The sequence below is a fragment of the Myzus persicae genome, unplaced genomic scaffold, assembly GCF_001856785.1.
Source record: "Myzus persicae strain clone G006 unplaced genomic scaffold, MPER_G0061.0, whole genome shotgun sequence".
Lineage (NCBI taxonomy): Eukaryota > Metazoa > Arthropoda > Insecta > Hemiptera > Aphididae > Myzus > Myzus persicae.
In genome coordinates, this window is record NW_019101277.1 from 391,532 (window position 1) to 418,385 (window position 26,854).

At 29.5% G+C, this 26,854-nt stretch overlaps 1 protein-coding gene across 4 annotated transcripts in view; it reads right to left on the reverse strand.

The window, feature by feature from the left end:
• Positions 1-1,438: 1,438 nt before the first annotated feature.
• Positions 1,439-26,854, reverse strand: part of LOC111028509 (protein spinster homolog 1) — a 28,578-nt gene continuing 3,162 nt past the window's right edge. Inside the window, exons 1-12 of one of the 4 annotated variants that reach the window (XM_022307175.1) lie at positions 22,530-22,758; positions 11,355-11,616; positions 10,271-10,426; positions 8,960-9,070; positions 8,811-8,865; positions 8,420-8,527; positions 7,855-8,113; positions 7,573-7,766; positions 5,619-5,703; positions 5,319-5,516; positions 4,605-4,766; positions 1,439-1,826 (exon numbers count right to left, since the gene is read on the reverse strand). In XM_022307175.1, coding sequence (XP_022162867.1) covers positions 4,609-4,766; positions 5,319-5,516; positions 5,619-5,703; positions 7,573-7,766; positions 7,855-8,113; positions 8,420-8,527; positions 8,811-8,865; positions 8,960-9,070; positions 10,271-10,426; positions 11,355-11,616; positions 22,530-22,551 — 1,608 coding nt within the window. In that variant the 5' untranslated portion in view covers positions 22,552-22,758 and the 3' untranslated portion in view covers positions 1,439-1,826; positions 4,605-4,608. Of the gene's footprint in view, positions 1,830-4,604; positions 4,767-5,318; positions 5,517-5,618; positions 5,704-7,572; positions 7,767-7,854; positions 8,114-8,419; positions 8,528-8,810; positions 8,866-8,959; positions 9,071-10,270; positions 10,427-11,354; positions 11,617-14,502; positions 14,923-22,529; positions 22,759-26,854 lie in introns of those variants that run through there. The other 3 variants (XM_022307174.1, XM_022307177.1, XM_022307176.1) reach the window with 3 other exon arrangements.

Genomic DNA, 26,854 nt, shown 5'->3' on the forward strand with positions numbered 1-26,854 from the left:
CCGATTTAATGACAAAAAAGACAATAGGTATACGTACATGCAATTTCGCAATGAATTCCAAGCAATATTATATAGCAATATATAATACATAATATAATATGCTAACGACAAGACAAGACAAATAAAAAACATTTTATGATTTATATAATTCTAACTACTATACCTACACTAAGAACGCAAAAGCATTCGCAGATACGAGTATATATCATAAAATATTGATTTTATTACATTATATACTTTGTATTATCAACATGGAAAATGCCATAACAAACATAAACTTTTTAGTCGGGCAGTAATTTCTGTGGATCATCATTGTGACAAAACTAATTATGCGTTAATGCGAAACTCCGATCCTTACGTGATATGCAGGTATATTTTATACGTATTAGGTATACATATGTGAGAAATAACTTGAGTAATAATACCTATTAGCGAGATGAAAGAAATAAAAACATTTTTTTTTCTATGCAGTCATATTATATATTTTGAATTCATATAATATATTATATACACTTATGAAAATACAAACATGACATACACACAGACACACTCACATACATGTATGCAGATACACACAAACTGATCCAACAATGTAATATATAGGAACATTATTGTATAAAAAAAATAAGACAATTTTTATTTTTTGTCGACAAAAGTTTTGAAAAAAAAAATTGGCCCGAAATGATAGAATACGCCAACGGAGTGAACAGCATTTACGTTTATAAATATAACAAAAATATAAATAAAATAAAATAAAATAAAAATGCTACTCCGTGGCCCCGCTAAGTCTTACAACTACTCAAAATTATATACTATCGTACAGATTCGTTCGCGATGTGTATAATAAGCGTATACGTGTGTAATTTATATGATCAAGTGTGTGCATATTATATAGAATAGAAAATCAATACATTATGCATTACAAAAAAAAAAAAAAAAAAAAATAATAATTATTGTAATAAAAATAATATAATACAATATAATTTCAATAAACGTATTTTGATCGTTTACGCGNAATGCTACTCCGTGGCCCCGCTAAGTCTTACAACTACTCAAAATTATATACTATCGTACAGATTCGTTCGCGATGTGTATAATAAGCGTATACGTATGTAATTTATATGATCTTGTGTGAGCATATTTTATATTATAGAAAAACAATACATTAAGCATTAAAAAAAAAAAAAAAAACAAATAATAATTATTGTAATAAAAATAATATAATACAATATAATTTCAATAAACGTATTTTGATCGTTTACGCGATTTATATGTAAATAAATAAAAATAATATAATTTAAATAAATATAGAGGTAACCATGCAGAACGGTTGCGCCATATATTATATTATATTTATGTGTATATATTATATTAATAACGATACCGACTCTCTATGTTTACCACCGAACAACAAATAGTGGGTTTAATGTATAAAATTAACGAGCCACGAGGGGTGACTAAGATCTTAAAGAGCGCGTTTTGCACACGCGAATTATAGCCGCAGCCTGCACGTCAGTGGAGACGACGACGTCGACGACGGTCAATCAAAAAATGTACAACAAAATATTTACAACAGAATAATAATAAGAATAAAATCATCTTAAACGTTAATTATCACATCTCCTATATAATTGGAATTCTCATAATATATGTACACATATATTATAAGTCATAACTTATAGTCGACGGACAATATTCGTTTCCTTCTTTCTCGTCCGCTGCTGCAGCGTCGTTTGTGCCGCCACTTTTGTGACGATGACCCCGAATGGGTGTCCGTCGAGTGTTTTCAAGGTGGCCTCGGCAGCTGCAACTTTGTCGATTGCGTTCTTCTGAAACATAAAAACAATAAATTATAATGGACAGTAATAAATATCATACTATAATAATATTCGATTGCGTAACACCAAACATTAAAAATAATAATAATATCGTTTTGGACGGTTCGTATGGTGACCGACCCAGCACCGTCGGAATTTCACTCTGGAATTTTGCCGCGGGGCACTCGTCGGCGATTTTTAAGCTCTAGCTGCTTAGATATTTTATCGGTTTTTCGAGAGGGCATGGACCTGCACAACGGCGACCGACAGACGACCGACCGCCTGCCCGTCCAACACGACACACATTGTCACACATTATGTTGCGTCGTCCATGTTTTTAATGTTCACGACATTTGAGTTCGAATGTATGATATTATTGTTTTTCGAACGACACGTGTATGCAATAGAGCACACGTTTTCAGCCGGAGGGCAGACGAGGAGGAAAGTACCTGCCCACACATTATCGATGTTATATATTTTAAATATAATTGAGGTAGAGGTATTATGCATTATCGTTCTGTTTGTGTATCAGACATTCATTCAGACCAATCTGCTGTAAAATTCTGCTTGTGTGTTTTTCAAGCTAAATGACTCGAATATAATTTATACACACTCCAGGGGGGCAAGAAAAAACTGAGTTACGAGGGTTTTCGAATTGTCGAGGTTCTAGTTGTCGGAACTCGACTGAATTATATATTTGTGTATAATAATTTATGACCTACCCCTCACCTTACTTCAATATGCATAGCTATTATCCGTCAACCACAAGTACAAGGTCTCGACGTCTCTTACACGAGGGCATTGGCCTTGCGTAGGGTGCGCGTGGTATAGCGATGGAAATAGTAAATTTCCGGTCTCGCGCAGTCAAAAAAATACACAAAACAAACGGGAAAGGGGTCGATATCCAATAACACGGGCATATAAGATACGCCGGCATTGGGCGGATATCCGGAGGAAATCGATCATGTGACCTTCGATCACAGGGTCGTCTATTTTTGGTGCACTTGCGGCTGCTTGCGCGTGGTGACGATGATGTATGTCCTGTCGGAGACGGGCTATTGTTTTCTCAGTGCTAAAAATACGCGTCCGGATCCCTGCCGATCACGGCGAAATGTGTTGCACCGCAACTTACTCTAAGAGTCAGTCAGTATTCTGTTTTTCTCATTCTCCTCTCCTCTCCCCACCCCGAAAACCAAGGGCCACGAGCTGCCATTTTTAATCCTTCGAGTCGTTAGTCGTTACCACACTATTATGAACTCATTCGTTTTTTAGTTGCTTATTTTTTGGATTTATGTCTATGTTACACGCATGAGAAATAATGCCAAAACGAAATGGACGTGAACCTTTCATAGGCTGGGGCTATGTTTATGTCTTATATTCATATTATTATGTAGTTTAATTTGTGTAAAACATATATTATATATTATTATATTATAATAGCTAATAATTTGTTAACGGTTATTTATCGAATATGTAAAACTAAAATGTTCTTGTAATGCAGATATACAATTGAAAACTGTTAAGTAGCTTAATTAAAACCGATTCTTATTCGCAAATTATACTGCAAACGTGTTCGTAAGTAAGCATATAGACGAGTCTTAGTGTAATAATTATTTCAATCTTTTAACTTAGAAAGTTAATTAAATGTAATTTAGTTATAGATAGCAGATGAGTAAAGTCATTTAATAAACATAAATTGTACTTAATAAATTACAATTTTGAGGCACAATTTAAAATTCTGTTTTGTTTTTATTTGGTGGGCTGTAGGTACTTCGGTTATACATTATTAATGCAGGTGTTATACAAACTAAATTCAAATTTAATAAATATTTATACTTAGGTTTTTTAACTATTTATTAGTGTTTTATTAGACATTCAACATCATTGATAGTTTTACATTTAAGAGACTAGTAATTATTATTACTTGTGTTTATTACTATAAACTAGAATATATAATACGATGTGTATATGTAGATAATAGCAGAATCTCAGATAATATTAAAAACTGTTTTTTTCAGATAGTATACAGATAATAACCATTTGGAATTATAATAAGGTATGTCTTTTATAAATAATATTTATTCAGTATTTTGGAAAATTTTAAATGTGATACCTTTTTAAGTTAGCATCTTAAGAAATCGATAATTTACTATTTTGCTGTATTACTTAATTAAAGCCATTTTTTATGAAAAATATGTGATACTACTAAATTCTTATTAAACTCAAATAAAAAATATTTGTTGTCTTACTGAATCATTACGGCCAATTACGATATCTACTAGTTTTAAAGGTTTCTAACGATTATTGTCGATGTTGAGTTGTTCATAATCAATCAGACTTTTATAATATGAATGTTATCAAAATAATTGAATTTACATTATATTTTATTTTTAACATATTATTCGTATCTTAAATTAAGTTCAATGAGAAAGCATTTTCTTGGAAGAATATTATTTAAAAATGTTTAAATACTAATTTTTTTTAATGCTACTTTTTTGCACGACGTTAAGATCTGTGACGGCAACCCATGACACACGAAGCTTTTTGATCTGACACATAAATACATGTATTTTTAGAAATAAAGAATTGCCCAATAAATATTCTAGTTAGAATCTAGATTTTTTTGTATTTATTAAATTTGGATTATATGATAGGGATCTATTTTCAAATGTATATTCTATTTTTAGCTCATTAAGGTAAAATAATGAATTGTTTTCGTTGTTGGCACCTGGTATACAATATTATTAATTAATCTAAACTTAATTATTATAAAAAAATCCATTATACCTTTTTATAGATGGTTTTCTAAGCTTGGAAAACCTTTATGGCCATTTTCCAATTCAGTGTTCTTGAAGCCTCCATTTTCGATACCAGCCAATGTGTGAACATTGGCATTCTTCGATTTTTTCTTTCCCATGAACAACACAGTCATACCAAACATCAATGAACCTAAAATATTATGGTAATTAAACTTGCATACTGATTTGAAATAAAGCTTTTAAATGAATATCGGACAAACTTAACATCCATAGACTAGTAATTTTTTGAACTTTCAATTTGGGAATAAATCTTAGTACATAAGGTACACAATTAATAATTAAATTATTAAACTATGTGTATAATTTATAATATAAAGTAGGTTAATGTGTATGAACTGTAATTATACAAAAGGGCACAGTCTAATCATAACAAATAAATAAATAAGTATAGTAATTTCTGTCTTGTTACAGTTTTCGTCCTTGCGCTACCAATTCAAATTATCAATGGATTAATGTGATTTTATAATAAATAATATGCAAAAAAATATTAAATCAAAAGTTCTCAAGTACATTAACATTGGTAATTGACAAAAGCATTGGAAATTAAATTAAAATAATTCACCAATTATTTATAATAGGTATCAGCTGTAATTATTTAATTTCAATTGTTTTGAGTATTTTTTTTAAGGGGTAGTCTCCTAAACACGCATGTATGTATATTTGCCGCTAACTTGGAACTCACTTAATAAGTAGAAACCGGCGTAGAAAATAGCCAATGCTGTTTTGTAGTCGTATGCTTTTCTGACTGGTTCGACAAACATAGGAACATTACCACCGAAGTTGTTCATCCAAAACAGGAAGGCACCAACAGTAGTCGACCGGACTGACATCGGCACAGACTCAACAAGTATGGCAAACAAAATACCGAACCACATTTCGGCTATAGAAAATAAACAGTTTTAAGAATTATTATATTATAAGTTATGACGTCAGATAATAAATTAAAATATGAACTGTTGGTATCAGGTGTTAAATGACTTACCGAATAAGTAAGATATGGCAAGTGTTACCATGGCACCGGTAGGTCCTAAGTAAATGCTTCCGTACGCAAAAGGTGTTGCGATCAACTGTAACATAAAAGTTGTGATAAGTTAAAATACAGAAAATATTCCAAAAGTTTCGTTGTTAAATGTTTAAATTATTTCCGAACAATTTAAATACTATTTTATAAGCTAACTGTGATGAGTGTGCTTTTGCAATGTGCAATTTTCACTGTACTAATTAATATATTACCATGTTTAAAATCAATAAATTATTTTAACGAAGAAAAATGTAAATTTTCCGTAATATGATTGACAGTTAATGTAATTTATCGTTTATAAAAATTAATATTGATAACTACAAAAATACAGTTTTGCTGTCTAATTAATTATTTTTTGGTGTACCTATTTATAAGTTACAATACAATATATTAATTATTATGAATTCTTTATTGTTGTTCTGTTTTACAGTTTATTTTTTATTCATACAAAATTGAATGTTACTTTGATATCAATTTGATATTTATTATCAGTTTCACCTATTAGTATTACTTATTAGTAGGTACAATTATAATACAAGTTTTTACAATATTATTAGTTTGCCTTATTCGTATTATGAAAAATATATTGCTATTTGCTCTGAATAAAATATATTTAGACTAAACTTTCCAATTAGATGACTCTAAATGGAGAGCAAGTAAACACAACTCGATGCAGCTAACGTATCATATACTGTTTAATGTCTTGATGTCTACCTTTCTTTCAGGTTTTATGAAGTTTCTTACATGAAATTAATACTAGACAGTAGGCTTTATATATTTTTAAACCTACTATTATACTAAATGACATACATTTTACATTTATAATTTTTTAATTTATATTGTACGTTTAAAATTAAATTATTTTAATATATCAGATTAAACATTTTTCAACAAATACATAATAATTATCATACATAATTACTATGGAAATATGCAAGAACATTAGTTGATAATTTGTTTTTTTCAGTTAAAAGACATTTTACAGAACATTGTTATATGTTTTTAGTGTTATGAATATAACTCAGGATCCCTGATATATATTTACATTTATTGAAAAAAAAACTTTTGATTTTAAATTGTAAATAGAATATTATAATAATTTAATATTTACATAATATATTTTATCATTATTCATTCTACAATCTAATATACAAGATATTAATAAAAATGATTTTGTTTGAAATATATTTATTCAATTAATTTATAATTGAGTTCAAATATTTTCAAAACTATATTTTAATATGAATAGTATTATACTTGAAAAATTGATGTTCTTTGTGTTATATTATTGCCCAACATTAAAATCAACCATTGTTAACAATACCGCGAAGATGTATTATATTAAACGAATACGTATTTATTTAGTTATTTATACTTCAAAAACGTTTTGATTTATTTCAATCCTGAATTTCAAGGCTATACAACTTATGAGCCATTATTGTGGCTGCCAAGTATTAAATTGATTTAATCTCATTAAAAATAGTAATATTCAAGTCGGATTAATATATTATTTATAAGGATTGTGAGATAATAATATTGTGTCCGAATGATATTTATAATTTATGATTAAAACGACAAGTATAACAAGATGAATTATGTAATAATTGGTGTGAAAAATAAACATATTAATATATGGACCTCAATTATTAGTCTTAAATAACATAGATACCTAACATTTATTTGAAATTAATAACAGTGTTTATAACGTGTGTTAACCAATTCCGGTCAGCGAACTATTACATTTTGCATAATATGTAATATTTTGATGATTAATGCAAATTACCAACATTATTATTGTAGGAATTTAGTTAACCAGTTTAATCAAATGGTTTCGCATAAAATTATGATATAATAATAGTATTGTGGGTAGTGTATTAGTGACGATCAAATTTCTGGTATTCCTATATTCACATACCTGACTTATGGCTAGCACAGCTACTCTAGATCTTATTCCATATTTCTTCACGATACTGTCAGAAGTAACTCCACCGATTACCACACCGACGCTACCGACCAAGAATGTGACGACGAACAAAGACCATCCCAAATCGTAACCCGGAAAGATGTCCCGATAAAACAGGTCGGCGTTGTAGGCGAAACAGAATCCTCCTGTAAATAACGATACAAACACAAAACATTAAAAATACTTTCATACAGTTGTTTTGTGTTTTGGATATTCATTTATAAGAGTCCATACCGGTGTGTCTAATAGAAGCGGCAATGCACAAAATCAAAATTTTTGGTTGGAAAAGCACCTTCCAGATGGAGGTTTTCTCGGAACTTTCGGTCGGTGCAGTAGTGTTCTGTACCACAGAACGAGGTTTCGATACTTCGTTGTTATCGTTATCGGCTTCTTCGCTTATTGCTGTTCTCTTAGGTTCAGTCATTGTGGTGATAGCTAAAGCTGCTACGATCAGTCCAATCATTCCACTGACATAGTATGGCACTCTCCATCCCTAATTAATGTGTATGGTAAATTTATTAGAATAATTATTTTGTACGGGTAAACAGTTTAAAATATAAAATCAAAACTGAAAATCAGTGAAGGTATCATTAATATTATAACACGTCTTCTAAACGAGGGAATAAAAACAAAACAACAAACAAAAATTAAAATTGAAGTCAAGTAAAATAATTCTATCTTGGTATCTAAGATGTTTAAAATATGTAACGTATTTGCAATAATTTGTATAAAAATTCACTAGAGTTGATATAACTGTATAAGTATTATAATACATTTAAATAGTTTTAATTTTACTCACCAAACCACCAACGTTCATTTCAGTAACGTACCGGCCGACTGGAAAAGCCAAACCAATTCCAGCGTAAATTCCCCAATTAAAGATCGCCATGACTAAACCTCGTTTTTCCTAAATTATAATTAAATATATATTAAATATCCACTAAAATATTATAACTATAATTAATAAGTTAAATACTTATAAAATTCGTTTTCCGAATACTATTTTTAGAGTTAAAAATAATTCTTCTCGATTGTTAGGAAAATAATGATAAATATTATTTTTCTACTATCTTTAGTGTAGATTTAAAAAAAAAATTAAATTAAAAAAATTTGCAATGAAAACAATCGATAGGAGATTTATTTTTCATTGTATTTTACACGGACAAAGTCGTGATTTCGTGCGTGCTTACCTCTGAAAACAAATCGGACAGTATTCCCGTGGACAAGGGATTGGTACCGGCCTCGCTGTAACAAATAACGAAAGTACAATTATTAATCACCGAGGTCGCGTTTCTTGTTGTTGCTGACGTTTAATTGTTTTAAAAATATTGTTACCCACCCAATAGCAAGCATGATCCTGAGAAGTATCAGATGCCAGTAGCTGGTAGCCATTCCAATGAGACCGATAGCCGCGGCACTGATCAATGTGCATAGAGACAGTAGTCGGACTCTAAACAATTCAAATGCATAATAAGATAAAAGTTGTAATAACTAATAATCACAATATTATGCACGTTTCACGTGCACCGTATAATAGACATTCGACATGCGAAAGTGGCGCAACAAATAATACAGTACTTAACTTTTACAACTTTTCATTAGAAGCTGAACACTTTAAAATGTGAATTACAATTGTTACTCTCATATTTTCTTAATTCTATTAAATCAGAACAACTACTTATTTATATATATTCAACTAATGAGTGAGCACATTATTTTTTCCTGGGTTTTCTAAAAATTACTTCCTTATTTGTTGCATATATATCAACACACGCATGTATACACGAATGAAATTAATCAATACTCGTTTTTTAAAATTATATTAGATTCTGAGGGAATCTTTTATTTTTTATACATTTGTTCACTTTAAGTAGTCGAAAAATGCTTATGTGTGAACGTTAGTGTCTTTTTGGCAGGAAAGTGAACTAAAGTGGTGCATTCGGGAGGTCAGAATATAAAATTCCCAGTAGTTTTCAAAAGCGAAAAAATGAAAAACAAAAATATTAAAGAAAAACAGGACTTTTTCGACAAAACATTAATGTTACTCTAAAAAAATTTCGGCAGATACATGAAAATTCTACTAAATGTTAATATTAGTACTATGCACCATACAATTTTCAAAATATTTTGACTCATATTGAGCTATTTGAAAGCATATCAAATTTTTCATTTTTATCAGTCTTATTTAATTAAAGTCGATAAAAAAATTTTGCTCGATCAAAAACTTGACAATTTAATACAAGGTTCCTAGTAGGTTGTTGTTGATGGAAATCAAAAATAAGTTGAGCTTTTAATAAAAAATGTAATGCTCCTGGCCCTCGGGTACATGAAACTTCAAAATATATGATTATATTTTAAACACACAATTAAATTTTAAATTAAAAATTAATTAAACCTTCTGTAGTGCTAGTACCTAATAAAAAAATAAATTACTTTATTCATAAAATATACTTAGTATTTGATAATATAATTAACGACTGACAGATAATCTTCGCTCAGAATCGTTTTTCGTATACAATGTTTTTATGTCATCGAATTAAAATTTAACACATCCATTGCAGTGCCTTCTCAAGACACCTAATGTATAGCAGAGCGTTGCTCACTTGACTGCTTTTTTTTTAGTTTCAATTCTGATTGCGGTTTTATTTACCTGTTGAATTTGTCTGCGGCCATGCCGAAAAATACGCCTACGATGGAGTAGACGGCGATAAACGCCGGTCCCGCCAACAGTTGATATTGGAAACCGAGTCCGTTGTAGTTCCATTCGCAGAACGGTGATCCGTCTTCTAGGACTAACAACTCGCACCTGTCAGGAATATTTTATATCAGTAAAACGTAAACAATATGCAACACGACAAAAAACAACTGCGGTCTAGTGGCACGATGGACTGATTTTATAAGGATATGCGATATACGTTTGTTTCGGACGGTCTACCGCGTGCCCATAAACGTCCGGTGTGTGTGTCGTACTATCTGGAAATTTAGATGCGCAACAAACCATTTTGAAACCATCAGACGAGAAAAAACGGCCGTCATAACCGTTTGAATATCATATAGTATACACATTACACACAAGGTTGCTACAATACGAATTCGTCGAGATAATAGCTCAAAATTATTGTTCGTGTCATTATAATCGAATAAACTTGACCCGGACTAATTACGTCGGTCGGTATATTATACAGCGTAATCGATTTATGGATAAAATATTATCACCAAAAGAGTATTATTATTATTATTGTCGTTTGTCATCAAACTCGAAACGAGTTCCAGTACAACACAGGAGAGCTCCCACGTGCGCGAGTAATAATATTATTGCCATGATAATATAGGCAATAGAAAAAAAAAACGATCGAACAATAAATGAATAAAACACCGTCGGCGGAGACGGCGAAAAGAAATGGTCGAATGCGTTCGTTATTGAGACGTCCGCGGTCCGCGTGCAATGTATTTTATTTCCCATCGCATCGCTCAGTGGCCACGACCAATAACGCAAAAGCCAGTTTTCAGAGGTCGGTCGTATAATATAAAATAATGATATAATCATATAATATATTACTATATTGTATTAATGAGCGTACGAATATGATCATAAACCGTACGCACCGCGTGTAAACGAAATTATTGAAAGAATTTCACATAATATTCTATGCTATATGTGTTGTCACCGCGTGCCTTCGCCCTTTACCAAAATCCACTTCATCGCAATAGATGACAATTATTATTATACTTACGATCTCTGGTCGGGTGACGTATCGCAACGTTCGTGTAACGTATAGTTGAACACGTTCGAATCGGCCAGGTGTTCCAGAAGTTGACACTTGATGTCGCCGTAATGCACGTCTCGAGCCGTCGCCTTGCTGGTTACTCCGATCAAGAAATGTCCCATTTCAGATGTCAAGTAACCCAATGTGAGGATCGTGAGCACGTACGTCTTATACAGGAAACCCAATTTTTTGATGTAGGAATGCATGTCGGTAGATTGATATGATATTCCTGGAATAGTATGGTAAAAAACATTAATGATGTAACTGACATTATGGAAAAAAACATGGTATGAATAAATTTAGGAAAAAATCCGTAGTCCGAGCATGAATCAACCTATCTGTGCTCTATAGTGTTTGCGTGCGTGCGTTTGCAGTTTGGAGGACCACGGGGTGGAATGCGCACATATTTTTATGTCGAGCTGTCGCTGTTACAAACAAGGTTTGAGATTTATAACAACGCGGCGCAACAAACAAGTTCTAATAAGTCAAGGGTGTATTGCGCGAATGCGCAAAATTCATGGTCACTATATATATTATATTATTACTGATATATTATGTGATATAGCGTGTTCTATCTGAACACGTTTTTCTTCGCGAATTTGAAAGTCGATTTATATAGCTTTATGGATGAATGCATATACAACGGAACTGATGGAAAATTTTTGAGATTTTCTTCTCGTGGCGATAGTCATTGTAGTTTGGACAATATGTAATAATAGTATGATAACAAAAGACGTCTGTCGGCTTGTAAAAAAATCATCAAAGTCCTCCAATGGTGTTCGTCCCATCACGTGGCCTAATTTTCCATTATTTACACAACATAGATATTGTTGAAACTTTATTGTTAAACAAACAAACTAATGACTGGGCAATTTGTATGTTTTCCAATTTTTTTAAAATTTTTTTCATACATTTTTTGTTTTTAAACAGTATAAATCACTTCTTTACATAATTACTATCTGTCTTTGACTCTCAGTGCCGGTCCAGTGCGTTTCATCTTTGTGGGGTGTATAGGTATGTTTGCATCGGATGACCTCCTCGGACGCTGCGGTGGCGGTTGAACGATATATGCGGTCGCCCGATACATATTCGATCATTTTTATGGTTTTGATATTTATGATATTTATGGTAATTATTATTTTTCAATCAGAGATACAAAGAATAAATAAAATGGAAAAACAATTTTAAGATGACACAGTTAGATTGCAATAAAGAACCGTTTGTTCGCTGGCGACTGCTATTATAAACTCAAAGCCCAAGTTCATCGGAATCAGTCGTGTGTGTCTTCTGCTCGTGTGTACACGTCGTTTTGAGGTTATTCAGTTTTCACTTTTACTTTTTTTGCTGGCAAATCAACGAATGGCATCTATTGTTTTCCCGAATACTGTGTAAAAATCTCCAGGGGGTGGAGTGGGGACAACCGAAATTAAAGGAAGTAATGTGTTCGTATAATTTTAATTAAAATACTCATCGTTTGTTAAGATCTAAGCTTAGATCTTTCAGTTCGGTCTTCTCCGCTGACCTTGAGTTGGGACGCACTCGTGAGTTCCGCGTTCGAAGAACGGTTACTATTATTGTAAAACATTGATACCGAGCCAATAAAAATTGTATCGAAATTTAGATATTGCGTCATAAACATTAATTGATATCACGTACTGCGGAAACAAAAAATATTGAAGCAGGTTACGTTGTGAACATGTTTCGAAACTAAACAGTTTCACAAATAATAAGTGTATATTATAATATATACCTAACTAACTTATATTATTTGAACATTTTTCATTATTCAGTATTTAGTCTATAATATTTATGTATACATAATATAAGCAAATTAATATTTATCTTTTTGAAAGTATCTGTGGTTAAATAATTATTAGTTAGTAGTTTGTACGTTACAGCCGGTTTTCAACTAGGTATTGGAATTATTACTTGTTCATTAATGCATTATTTCATTTTTTTACTCAAAACCGAAGGACATATGCATTTTGGTTCATTCAGATATTAAAATTGTTAGCTTGATAATCAGTTGAAATTAGAACAAATATTATGTGAACTAGAAAAAAAAATCTAAAATATTGAAGTGTACCAAATTATTATATAAGACAATAACAGAGTACTAATACTGTCAATAATACTACAGTGTACTTGTCAATTATTCTGTTATGACATATTGATATGTATACATATAAATAAAAAAATATTTTGGGTGTGAAAAAAACTTTCAATAAAATAATTAGTTCAATTGATACATAAATAAGATTGATGCAACGCAATCAATATTTAATCTTTCTCTACAATCAAGATTTTTGAAATATTAAAAAAAATAAAATGTTAAAATGTTAAGAGATATAAACACTTACTTATTTTTATTCGTATCCTCTTTTTATAATTTATTGTAACTAAAGTAGTAAAAATTCCACTCGCACACGTATAAATGTGGAATTCATTCGATAGCGATTTAATCGTATATAGTGAACCTATAATACATTTAAATTGGGCTTACGGGAAACGATATTAAAAAGACGCACAAGCTAACAGACGCGTTCCGATTGACTTGTATATATCATGCAAGTTCAGTTTTACTGGTTGTGCGTATTTTTTTCTGCCATATTGATCGTTTGGCGACGAAAAGTGTCGTCCTCCTTGTATCCAATTGGGGACAAATATAATATATACGTGTATAATCTATGTAACTGAGCTCACGCACACACACACAAACACAGACGTAAATATATACACACATGTACACATAATTTATTATTATTTTCTTTAATAGCATTACGAGTCAAGGCCCATTATTATTGTCTTATTCATATTAATTTTTTTTTTTTTTTGTGAATTTTTCGTGTACGTTTATAAAGACGAACAGCTGAGATGAAAATATTGTCGATTCACTCGGGAGTTTTTTTTTATATTACTCTCGATTCCAATCCGACTAAGGTTTTTCGATTTCAACTCGATTCTCGTCAAACCGTGCACGCGCTGCAGTTGCAGCATTCACACACATGCACACTGCACGCTCAAACGAAATAATAATATAATATATTTTATGCAATAATCGTAAACACGCGCGCGGCTTAGCCAAGTAAACTTTCTCATTCCGTTGTACACGTACCCTTTTAAACTTTAATGATACTTCGTAGTCTCGTCGACGTGTGATGCTGTTGCCCGCGATTGGACGTTCTGCAGCTGTGTTTATAGTAACGTAATGTTCGTAGTTTACGGTCAATCGGCGTGAAGCTGAATAACCCGCGAACTCCTATATTATGGTGTGCAATGAGTATTATTCGACAAAATATCGGTTCTTCGAACTACGGCAGCGGTTTAGAAAAACTTTGGTTTAGAAATTCGAAGAAATCGAAATACAAAAAAAAATATTATAATCGAATACTATCGGCACTGGTATATAGGGTTGTAAAAAACGAAATAAACACACAACGTAAAAACAACAAAACTTGATTTCGCAGAAAATCGCCAAACGGCGGCAACGGTCCGTCGGATACTGGTGCCCGTTGGGATGCTCGGGTCCAATTTAAAACATCGGTCTAGAGGTAGGTACGGGCACAGACCTTGTACCCTCACCAGCTCGAGTAAACCGCCGCCGCCGCGTGCGGCGATTGACGGTCACCTCCTCCACCGCCGCCACTGCCGCCGCCGACCGATTTCAAGGTCGACGCATGCCTTTCGGTGGGCCCGATTGCGTTTTTCCACTTTTTTTTTCATCTTCTCCTCGTTTCTGTACCACACTACACCTAATACCCGTGTAGTATTATTGTTATTAACTTGCTGCACTCCATCAGGAAACACTCGATCGGTCCAGCGCGTTGGCAGCCGTAGGGTCTCCGCGATCACTAGCCGTATTTACGTACTCACGGGGGTGGGGACGGATCGCCTCCGGGAATCGAAGCGGTTTTCAATGCGGGCTCGGAATTTTTACAGACGCGAAACATCGTCACAGCAAACTACGTTCCACGTGTGCGGTTTTTTCCCGCGACCACACATTGCAGCTTCGGGCGTCGAGCCAGACGGACGCGGACGTATTGGGTATGTCCGTACCAGTTGTAGATGTAATGACGTCGTATTAGCATCCTGCATGATAATAAATTATGCCATTGATATTAAATTTGTATCCGACGATTCACGAAGACGGATGATCGGCGAGGGTGCAAAATGTGTCATCAGTCGTATTTTCGAATACCTTGTTTACGGGAAAATAATCGTACACTTTTAGTTGTAGATATAATATTAAAATTTCATCTCCTCGGTGTTTGGCCAAAACCGTTTCCTCTATACGTTCCACGAACTTGTCACTCGTAACTCGCAGGTGACTTTGGAATTTGATCACGTGGACACGTCGTTAGTCGTCTGCACTTTTATCGAACCGATTATCGAGCAATAGATTTGTGCACACCTTATTCACGCGATCGTGTTAGATGTTATTGGACAACTTAAAAAAGTAGTCAATAAAATGATCAAAACAATAATTATTTTAAACGATAAAATACAATATAAATCCGCTTGGTCGTAAATATTTATATATATTTTTATAGCTGGATAAGATTTTTTCCCACGTAAGTTTTTAATACCTAATAATAATTATATTAAACATTTTGAAATAAAAATGTGCCACTAGTTTTGTGTGAGAAAAAATATCTAAACAAATATGTTATTTCAAAGTGTATAATATACAACTATACAAGTGATATTCTTTACAATAATAAATCGACATACGATTAAGCATTTAAGCTCAAATCAAAGGTATAATAATAATTAATTGTAACATTTAGACTGTACAATTTATTGTGTATATTATTACTTAATAGTTATTAAATAGGTATAGGTACACATTATTTAAATTACACAGTACCTAGTTATAGTATACGTGTAACATGTTTCACACTTAAAAATAATTTACTGAACACATAAATTCTTCACATATACTTTGAAGAAAATGTAAGAATATTTTTATTATACCTTGAGTACCTACATAATATATAATATAACTCTTACTAGTATGGATTTATAATGAATAATTATTTATATTTCATGACATAACAATGGAAAACCAGATTAAAACTATTATTAATTAAATAATATTAACTTTGGGCATTTCAGCATAATATCACATAAACTGTTGTTCTTGAATTGCGTGTGTTGTGGTGATATTAATTAAAGGTGTAATGGATTTTAAATCGTCACGTTTAGCATTTTGAATGTACAACAATAGCAATAATGATAATATTCTAAATTATGAAAAAAAAAATTGATGGTGTATTATAAGTACGACAATATAGTTTTGATAGTAATTAAAAATATTTCCTTTATATCATAAAGATATCCTATCTTCATATATTTTAGTGTGTTATGATTTAATAATTATTTTATGATACGCAGTTAGTTAGAAATGGAGGCCAAAAACGGAGGCCGGCAAATAGATGAATGTAAAATGTACTTGTTTGTTGAAGCTTGAGAAAATAATTATAAAACACTAAACTATAAGTTATAACTATAAAATAATATTCCAAAAATTAATCAATATATGATACGTACATATTTATTCTTTAATATTTGTTAATATGATATATTTATTTTATTCAGTTTTCACATTACTTATCACTTTATCAGTTATCAGTAAATCAATCATACTCCTTTTACCTAAGTATTCAGTTAAATGTTTTTCATAAAATTAATACTTTCATTATGCGCACATTAAGTATTAAGCACTATATTATGTAAAAAAATCCAATTTGGTAAATACATTATATATTATCTGATTACTGCTGTACAAAATACACCAAAATAATTATAAGTAATATTAGATAATCTAGCTTATTTAATAATAAATTTACTATAAATATAACTTTAAAATAAATTAGCAACTATTAATACTCATTTGTATTTATTCAATTTTAATTTTATTTCGAATTAATAACGCAGTTGAATAGATTATGATATATATAATATGCTGACTGGCGACTGCTTATATGACTGGGTAAGTACTGTTTCAGAAGTCTATATCCGGAACAGTAGCCTAGACAACGTTCGAAGGATTTCCGCTTATTTTATAATAATGGTACAAAATAATTATTTGCGCCTAGATTAATCAAGATTTTTAAGTAACCGTCTGCATTAAATTCATTAAGCATGTGATTATAAATGACCAAAACAAACATGTTATTTTAAGGTGAACAAAAATGTGTGAAAAAAAAATTGTTAACTAATACTAATCAACTATAATTACCTTATAATGTAAATATAGATTACATAATATCATGTAAGACTATTATTGTATAATCTTAACACATAAATGAATACATTTTTAAACTTTGTGTTTAAAATTGTAGAAATTATAAAAAAAAAAATAAGTACCTAGGGAGTGACTGACTGAAATAATTTTAAGCAACGCTATTCATCAACCCAATGTATAGAAAAATTTTATATTACACACTATAGTACTTAATAGAATAATAATGATACTTTAAAAAAATAACACAATAATAATCAGAAAGATAAAATATAAATGGATTAACTGATTAACTCTTCACAACAATTAAATTCCTATTTTTTATGAAATTTGGTGCAATTAAAAATCTAACTAAAAAGAAGTTGGCCATATATTTATGCAGACGTTTTACGGGACTTATTAAATTATTTAAAAGAAAAATTGTAATTAATATATAATTACATTTAAAAACAATATTGAGCAAAGGTTGGTGCTATAAAATATCTATTTTTTTGCATTTCGGTTTCGGCAACTTGTGGTGGAACAAAGTTTTCTCAATTTTCCCCCCAGTTGGCATTTTATATTATTTTTGAACAAACAAAATGTCTACACCGTAATTTTTAAAAATAAATACAAAATAAATTCATTCATTGCACTACTCAGAAACTATAAAAGAACCAAAAAAAATCTAAATTTTAAATGCTGAACTGAGCATAACAATTGGTTTTACACAATGTTTGGTTTTTTCCGAGTGTGCCCAAACAAACATTTTTGAAAAAGAAAAATTCTTCTGTCTTCAACATTGAGGTTGGTTACTGCAGGTAACAAATACGATCAAGGTAGTACTTTGGAAGGTTAAAAGTAAAAATTCCTAGTACTTAGTTTTTTAGATAATCATTAAGAAAAAACAGCTAGACAACGGGGATATTTACGCAACACCGGTTTTTGACAGAATCGATATTATGGTAAAAATAACTATAGAGACTTGAAAAGTTCACCCATTTAGTCAAATAGTATATATTTATAAACGCAATTTTAATGATATGATTTTCAAAATATTTTAGCTATTTTTGAGTTGTACATTATAAACAAATTCTGTTTATTTTGTATTATAAACTTTTGAAATTTCCTACGTTTAAAATTGTTTTAAATTTATGTTAAAATCTTGAAAATAGAATAAAAACTTCATATTAAGTCGTTTACCTTAACTATATATGTTATTAAGTTAATAACAATATTATATAATATACGTAACATAATAGTTAAAAATAGGTATAGCATAATATGCAAGAATTTTGTAAAAAAAATGTAATTCAACCTACCATATTGCTAAAAATAAATAAATAAAATATAATATTCATAATAAAATAATTTATTATTAAGTAAAAAATATACTTAGATCTTATTATAAATAAATAGTAATTTTTTTATATTCTTATCATTTTGACAATCAAACTATGAAAAACCATCCTAACAAAAAATTCTTACATTACAAATTTGTTTCACTAATGAATGTATAAGTACTTTTAAATAATTCATTGAATTTTGAAAAAAAATTTTCTTTTAGTATTGTGTTGTTTTAAAGAAACGAAGTTGTATGATGTATACATTGTTAAAATTGTTCATAAAAGGAAAACTCTAATCTTATTAAAAATAGACCTTGAACTTTGAGCTAATTTACAATTTGATATAGAAATAAAACAGTATACTTTTATATCAGTGTCAGAAATTCGTACAACACTAGGTTGTATATCATATTAATAATGAACCGAAAATGTTTCAAATTTAATATAAAGTAGACAGCACAAATAGTGTTGTAAATAATATTAATACTTAATAAATAGCATTGCAACGAAAAACGAATTGTGTACTTTCACCCCCTCAGCCCTATATACAAAAGACCTTGTCCATGATAAAACGTCTAAATCAGATTTAATCAGTTTATTTGAAAATGTTGATGTTTTTGCTCATAAATTGTATCGTAGGTATTATAAATTATAATAGGTTACACCATCGCGCGAAAATATTAACCCTGGGCGCGACTGGGCATCAGTAAAATGAAACGTGATTTTGTATTTTTACTTTATTATATTGTTATATTAATAAATAGCTCATAATTTTTTTTTTATCTGATAATAGACTTTTTTCATAATTACATTTTGAACAATACCATTTTTATTCTAAAAACTGTGTATTATAATATATTACATTATTTTCGGTATCATATTTATTTATACAATTTTTGAAAAATAAAATCTGAGTTATAAAATACAAATATTATAGTATAAAAGTAAAACATAAAATCAATATTAAATACTTAAGAGTTTGTGAATATTTCCTTCGAATATTGCCATAGTAATTTAGTCAGATACCAAAGATTTCTTGATTTTTGTGTATTTTATTGGTATAAGTTGTATACAACGTAATATTTTACACCAGACTGTATTAACTTTACATTAGATATGCTTGACTGAATACAATTATAGAGAGTGTGCCAGTGTACTGTTAAAATTAGTACCTACATAATACGTACAAGTTAAGATAGTTTAAACATGATTATGACAAAATATCAAACATTTTGGTACAACACGGATAACAAAATAATCATTTTAATATTAATTTATTGAAATTTAAATAAATGAATAATTCATTACTTAAAAACAATAATGAGTTTATCTATACCTATAATGTTGTAAAAAAAAACTGGAAAGTCGTTCTACTGTATAATTATAGGTGTCGAAAGTACTTCATCATTGAGTAGGTCACTGTAATGGATGAGTTAAGTTTTAATTCAATGATATATATCATTGCAGGTTACGCAAAATATGATTCTGAACGGATACGAAGTGTCACCTCTAATTTTATGAATATTTTATAATTATTTATCCCACTAATATTAAGTAAGTATAATATTAAATTTAGTTTTCCTTAATTAAATAGTATGGTATTCAGGTGTTGAACTAATTTTTGTCAAAAACATCGCAATTTAATAATATAATACCATTATTATATACCAACTATTGTTTTTTACTTATAACTTGCAAGTTATCGACCAAAACGCATCGTATCAAAGTGTGAAAAGACTCATGGTATAAACTATAACTCAAAATTAGCTTAAAAACATTGGGTATAGAAATAATGATGATGAAAAGTTTCAAGTCCCTAAAATATTAATATATTTTTTAATTACAACATAACTAAAATCTTTAGGTGTTTGAAAATTTCAATTTTTTATTTAAATACCCAAGTTTGTCAAAATTATAACATAAAATGTCTATAACATTTGTTCACATGAAATTACTATATTTTTTATCACCAGTAAGACATTTTTTGAGGAATATTTTCCTAATCAAAGTTTTTTGCTATAAAAAAATTGTTTTAAACATAAATCAAAATAACTAAAAAAAACTAATATTTCATACAGCTTAAAATAAACTAAAATATTTTAAAATTGAGTTCATATTTAGAAAATACTAATATTGGGTGAAAATTGTATTTATGTATCTGCACTCTATAGTTGTTTATTTTTTATAATGATAGTTAACATAAACCATTTTTTCAAAAATCGATATTGCCTAATTATTTTAGTGTTTCTGTCAATTTTACATTTGTTTTAGTTTTTCCCAATATTTTTGCAAATAACTGAAAATTTTAACTTTGACCCCATTTTAACAATTACCAACTCAATCTAATTTGCTACTAGACCAGAAACTACCAAAGTTGAAAATTACATTATTTTAAACAAAAAAAAAAACCTCAGCATCTAAAATAAAAAGCCAATATATACTGAAATAGATACACTCAACGATATAGTTGGTTCCAAATTTTCACTTGAATATCATTATAAATAAATTTCATTTTCATACTGAAGTCGTTTTTTTACAAATATATAGTTATTTGATGCGTTAATGTATACATTACTATAATAGCTATAATACGACATTCACTGTAGAAATAAATATGATAGAACTACAATCGTAAATACCTATACGTAGTTATTTATTCATTTATTATTATTTTTTATTTTACTTAAGTGTAGGTATATTTAATAATCAAAACTATCATAAAGTTACATCTACGTTTTTGTTTCTTTATAAATAACTTTTATCTTATATTTTATATAGTTTTCATTTCGAATTGTGTGAAATACATTGTATGTTCTCAGTTTCTCACCAATCTAAAATAATGTAATGTAGATTGGTAGACTAAGAAGAGCACCTATTTTTTTTTATTGTTATAGAAATCATAAAATAGGTATAACAAATTCAACAATATTTTTAAACTTAAAAGGTTTTTTGTTGCTCAAATTATTTACTTTTATATTGTATTTTATAATAATATAAAATTGTTTAAGATTAGTTCTTGCGTACTATATTTTCACAAAGTATCTTAAAAATAAATTCTATAAAGACGGGAGGAATTTTTAAGTGGAAGAATAATGTTAATATTAAACAGATTTTAACAAAAAGTTTTGTATTTTAAGGTATATTATAGGTAACTATGTTATACAATTCATTAAAAATAAATAGTCTCAATTTTTATTGGTTATTTAATATGTAATAAAATGTTGTGAAATTTAATTACTTTTGTTAGCTTTCTTGTACTGAATAATAGATTAAAGTTAAATTAGACACACTATACACAAATTATTAAACAAATTAATTGAAAATTGTACAGTAAATAACAAAAACTCTTTGAAGTAACAACATGTTTTAATAAGAAATATTTTTTTTTTAATTTAACTACAAATTTAGTTATTAATATAATGTAAAAAAAATATTTTTTAAATAGAAGTGTTCTTCGCTTACGCTGTTGCATTTGTTTTCGAGCAATCATTTAATAATTAATGCGAAAAATCATTCATCAAGTTAAACAATATAAAATTTAATTCAGAAAAGGAAAATAATGGGAATCGTTACCTGTAATATCAGTATTATCCATATTATTGTAAGTACGCGTATGTATATTGATGTTTTATCCTGTTTGGGTTTAAATTTAAATTTGAAGCAAAAAGCATATGGTACGTAGTAGTGAAAAATTATTTATTTTTCAAAACAATTACCCACTTGCAGATGGTTAATTAATTACTAATACCTCGGGTTATAGACTATCACTATCCATCAAAAAACACTCATCCTGCAGCAATTGTAGGAACTTGACTAATAACTTTAATAAAATATGATAGCGTGCCTGCAACTGTTACTGGTAGGTCAATATTTAATACCCATATAGTGTACAATAATAACAATAATAATAATAATAATATAGACGTGAACATCATTTGAGTTAGCATAATATAGACACAAAATCGAGTCAAGGTCCATTATTATCGGTAGATTAATAATAAACGTTGTTAATGATGAAAATAAAACGGAGTTAATGTATATTAAGCGTGCTATATAGTGTGCGCGCGCTCAAACGTCTTGTATTGTGTCCATTGCAGGTCTCACCGAACATATAGGTAGAACGCAGAGACTCGATGACCCTAAATAAAAAAGAAATAAAAAAAACAAACAAAGTAAAAACATCTACGTGTACTTGTGTGCGTGTGTGTGCGAGTGTATATTACGAAACGCCAAGGTACACCTATATAAATATAATATAATACATAAATATGTGTGTCTGTGTGTGTCTGTGCAGGTATTATGTATATAAATAATCAGCACTATCGGAATATATAAAATTCCTCAGAATACGCGAGTGTGTCCAACCGTGACCGAGCACAATAAGTGTTATACATTTATAATGTTGGAAATGTATACAGCAATTAGTATTTAATTATATAATATGATTGTTTCTTCTTTTAAAAAATATAACGAACTTAAAATAATACGGGGAGTACACTGCAGTACACCTATACAATGATGTGCCACATCATCGTGTCATTCGACTCAAGTAGAGCATTGCCTGTGTAAGCTTGTCATTCTTAGGCATTTGCATGTGAAAAAAATTGTATTTTATTATGCATAGCGATACATAAGTAATAAAAATAGATATAATAATTTTAATTTCAAGGGCATATCCGTTATAATGGTATGATTCAACTGATAGGTTCAATAAGCGTACATATTTTTATATGATTAATAACAATAATAATAATAATAATAATAATAGTTACAATAAATAATAATTATCACACCACTGGTAAAAACAACAAAGAATTATACAACAGACAATAATATATAGAAGATATTATGCTGAAACTTAAACCACCTACTAAATAATATAAGAACCTACGACACTTTTTCGTTCATTGACTAAAATATTATGTAATTATATTTTTTTTTAAATATTTAAAAAAAATGAGACTTCATACTTGACCATGAAACCGACTGATTTGACTGGTATTCATAGCCAATGCACCCCGTGTGGTTATTAAAGTCTGTTCACACTTGACGCTAGATTGCACAAATTACTAGGATATGTTTACGTGGACAGTTTCGTGATCAGGAAGAATATGAAATTTGTTACACGCAATTATATGTAGCATGTAGGTATTGTTGTAAAAAGTATGAAATGTATTATTATGTTCCAACAGATTGCATACTACATATATTCAAATAAAATTGTAATCCAAACACGATTTCCGTAATTGTAATTTTTTAAATATAAATACAATGGGTTTTAAATCATTAAGTTACGGCTTGACATTTTTAACATAACTTTTTATCCATTATTCTATGTGAGTATGAAATATGAAATGTTTAAATCTATAATGTATATTAATATTATATACAATATACTTAATAAAATAAATAATCATTTCTAATAATAACATAATATTATGTTATTTAAAACTATAAGTATAATAGAGGTATTGCATACAACGTTCACACTTTTCACTTATACTTATCACTTAATACTAATAGTTTCATTATTGGAATATTGTCTACTTTATGTTTCAACAAGAAAGGCTCCATGAAAACCTGATGATTAAAATCGTCGTTGACACAGAAACCGAGCGCATCTCACACGGATTATACTGTGTTAATTTTTGACCTCCTGGCTCATCCTATATAGTTTTTTTGGTCTAGATAGACCTTTACTTTATCAGTTGTACTTATAGCCTTACGCCCCTACTCCAAATGATATAACAATGATTGTATAGCACGATTATATTATTATTTTCACTAGCATAATCTCTCCTCGACAATACGGTCAGGACTTCTCTGCTCTATACCAACAATTTTACTTGTCTCTGTGGACGGATGAAATTAATATATATATTTACGATTCAGTATTTTTGATTATTTCCCGACATCGCAGTCGGACTTTAAATGTTATGGTCTTGTTAATCGACATTCACTCTCCAGAAAAATAATATCTCAAAGTATACATCATATCAATGAGTCAGTCTCTCGTCATCCTGTTCTAAGAAAATCTAGGTATACTTGTTTCAGATATATATATCTATAGATAGCCTGATAGCTTGTCTGTTTCAACCTCGGTATTCGGAAACGGAAATCATACTAATGAAATGTATTTTAAGGCCCTAAATAAGTTGGGCTCTAATTATTGTTCAACACAGGAGTTGTAAACATACTATACGCCCATACACTCTTAAAAATCGTTTACTGCTCATTATAGGCACGGTAAACCCTTGACTGTGAAAGTACGAAATGGTTTTATGATATCCTTCAACCTTAATTAATGCTCTTTATACCAATACAAGCATTATGTCTTAGAGTTGGAGCATAGAAATTATTTATGTCTGTAGATGTCTAGGTCAATGTTATAATACTTATAGTGTTTAACATAATAAATTAATAACACATATTAAATTATGTAAAATTTTATAAACAAATCGTCAATTGAAGACATCACCATATTTTATTTTATTTTTTTTATTTATTAATACGGCTTCAACATTAAAGTCATTAGTCGGGAACAAAACATTTTTACAAGTTATTTACAATCATCATAATATTTAAATAAAGATAATACAGTATAGTACAAGTATATAGTGATAATCAGGGCTGTGAATTTAATGCACTTAAAAACTATTAAATATGCATGCATATATGCGTTAAAATCTGACAAAATATGCTCTAAAAATTCTTAAAATATGCTACAAAAATTAAACTTTTATTTTTATTTTTTTCATTAGTATAATTTTTTTATAAATTTTAGTTTAAATATTAGTATTTTTACTAATTTTATTGTCCGTTGTAAATATGTTTCCAAATTCCGAAACATAGTTTTTTAAACGGGTCGCTACCGATGATTTTTCTTTTGGCATTTTTATTATGCAATATTATTTTTAAAAAAATGACAAGTATGAATAACTTAATAAGTGCAATAAACCAATTAAACAACGAAATCAACACGATAAGAATAACACTCAAACACACGCAAGACGCACATTGGTCAATGGATCGCACCAGGCTAAAAGATTACGATTTACGATCGTCTAATGATTTTTGTCATATGTGTTACATAACTTATGTACGAGTTGATATCAGTAAATTAATTTAATCTCGACTTCAATAGTACAATAGTCAATAATAATACACGTTAAATATCCGAGTAAATATAGAATAGTTTCGATAAAACTATAAAAGTTATAGTTTATACTATAAGATGGACCGAAAAAATGTGAATATTACGAAAAAAAAGCATTTAAACAAAAAAATTATTAAAACATGCATTTATATGCCCTAACCCATGAAATATGCAAAAATATGCAAAATAAAATTTGGTATTTGAACTACAAATAAGTCAAAACAAATTTTGCCCGAATCCATTTTTTTATAAAGTGTAGCAAAAAAAAGCATGCAAATGCATTAAATTCACAGCCCTGGTGATAATGGTATAGGTAATAATAGTATATATAACAATTTAGATTCTATTATATAGATTGGTTATTTTAAGGAATGTTATTAAATAGTTAAAATTGTCTATACTTAAAATATCTCTTAATGTGAGGTGAGGAAATTTTTTTCTTTGTTCGGTTAGATTAGGGCATTCTAAGAGTAGGTGTGTTATGGAAATCGGGGCGTTGTTGCAGAGTTCGCAGTTTCGTCTCGGCTCTCTTCTTATTAATTGGACGTGTGTGATGTTTGTGTGTCCAATTTTTATCCGTGTCCATATCACTTGTTGTCTTCTCGTACTCGAGGGAGGATTCGGGTTAGGTGACAAAAAAGGTTTTATTTGGTATAACTTGTTGTTCAGTTCCTAGTCACAGAGTCGTTGGTGAATCTTTTTGCTACTTTTTAAGGCGTCTCGGGCAGTGTCCTTGAAAGAT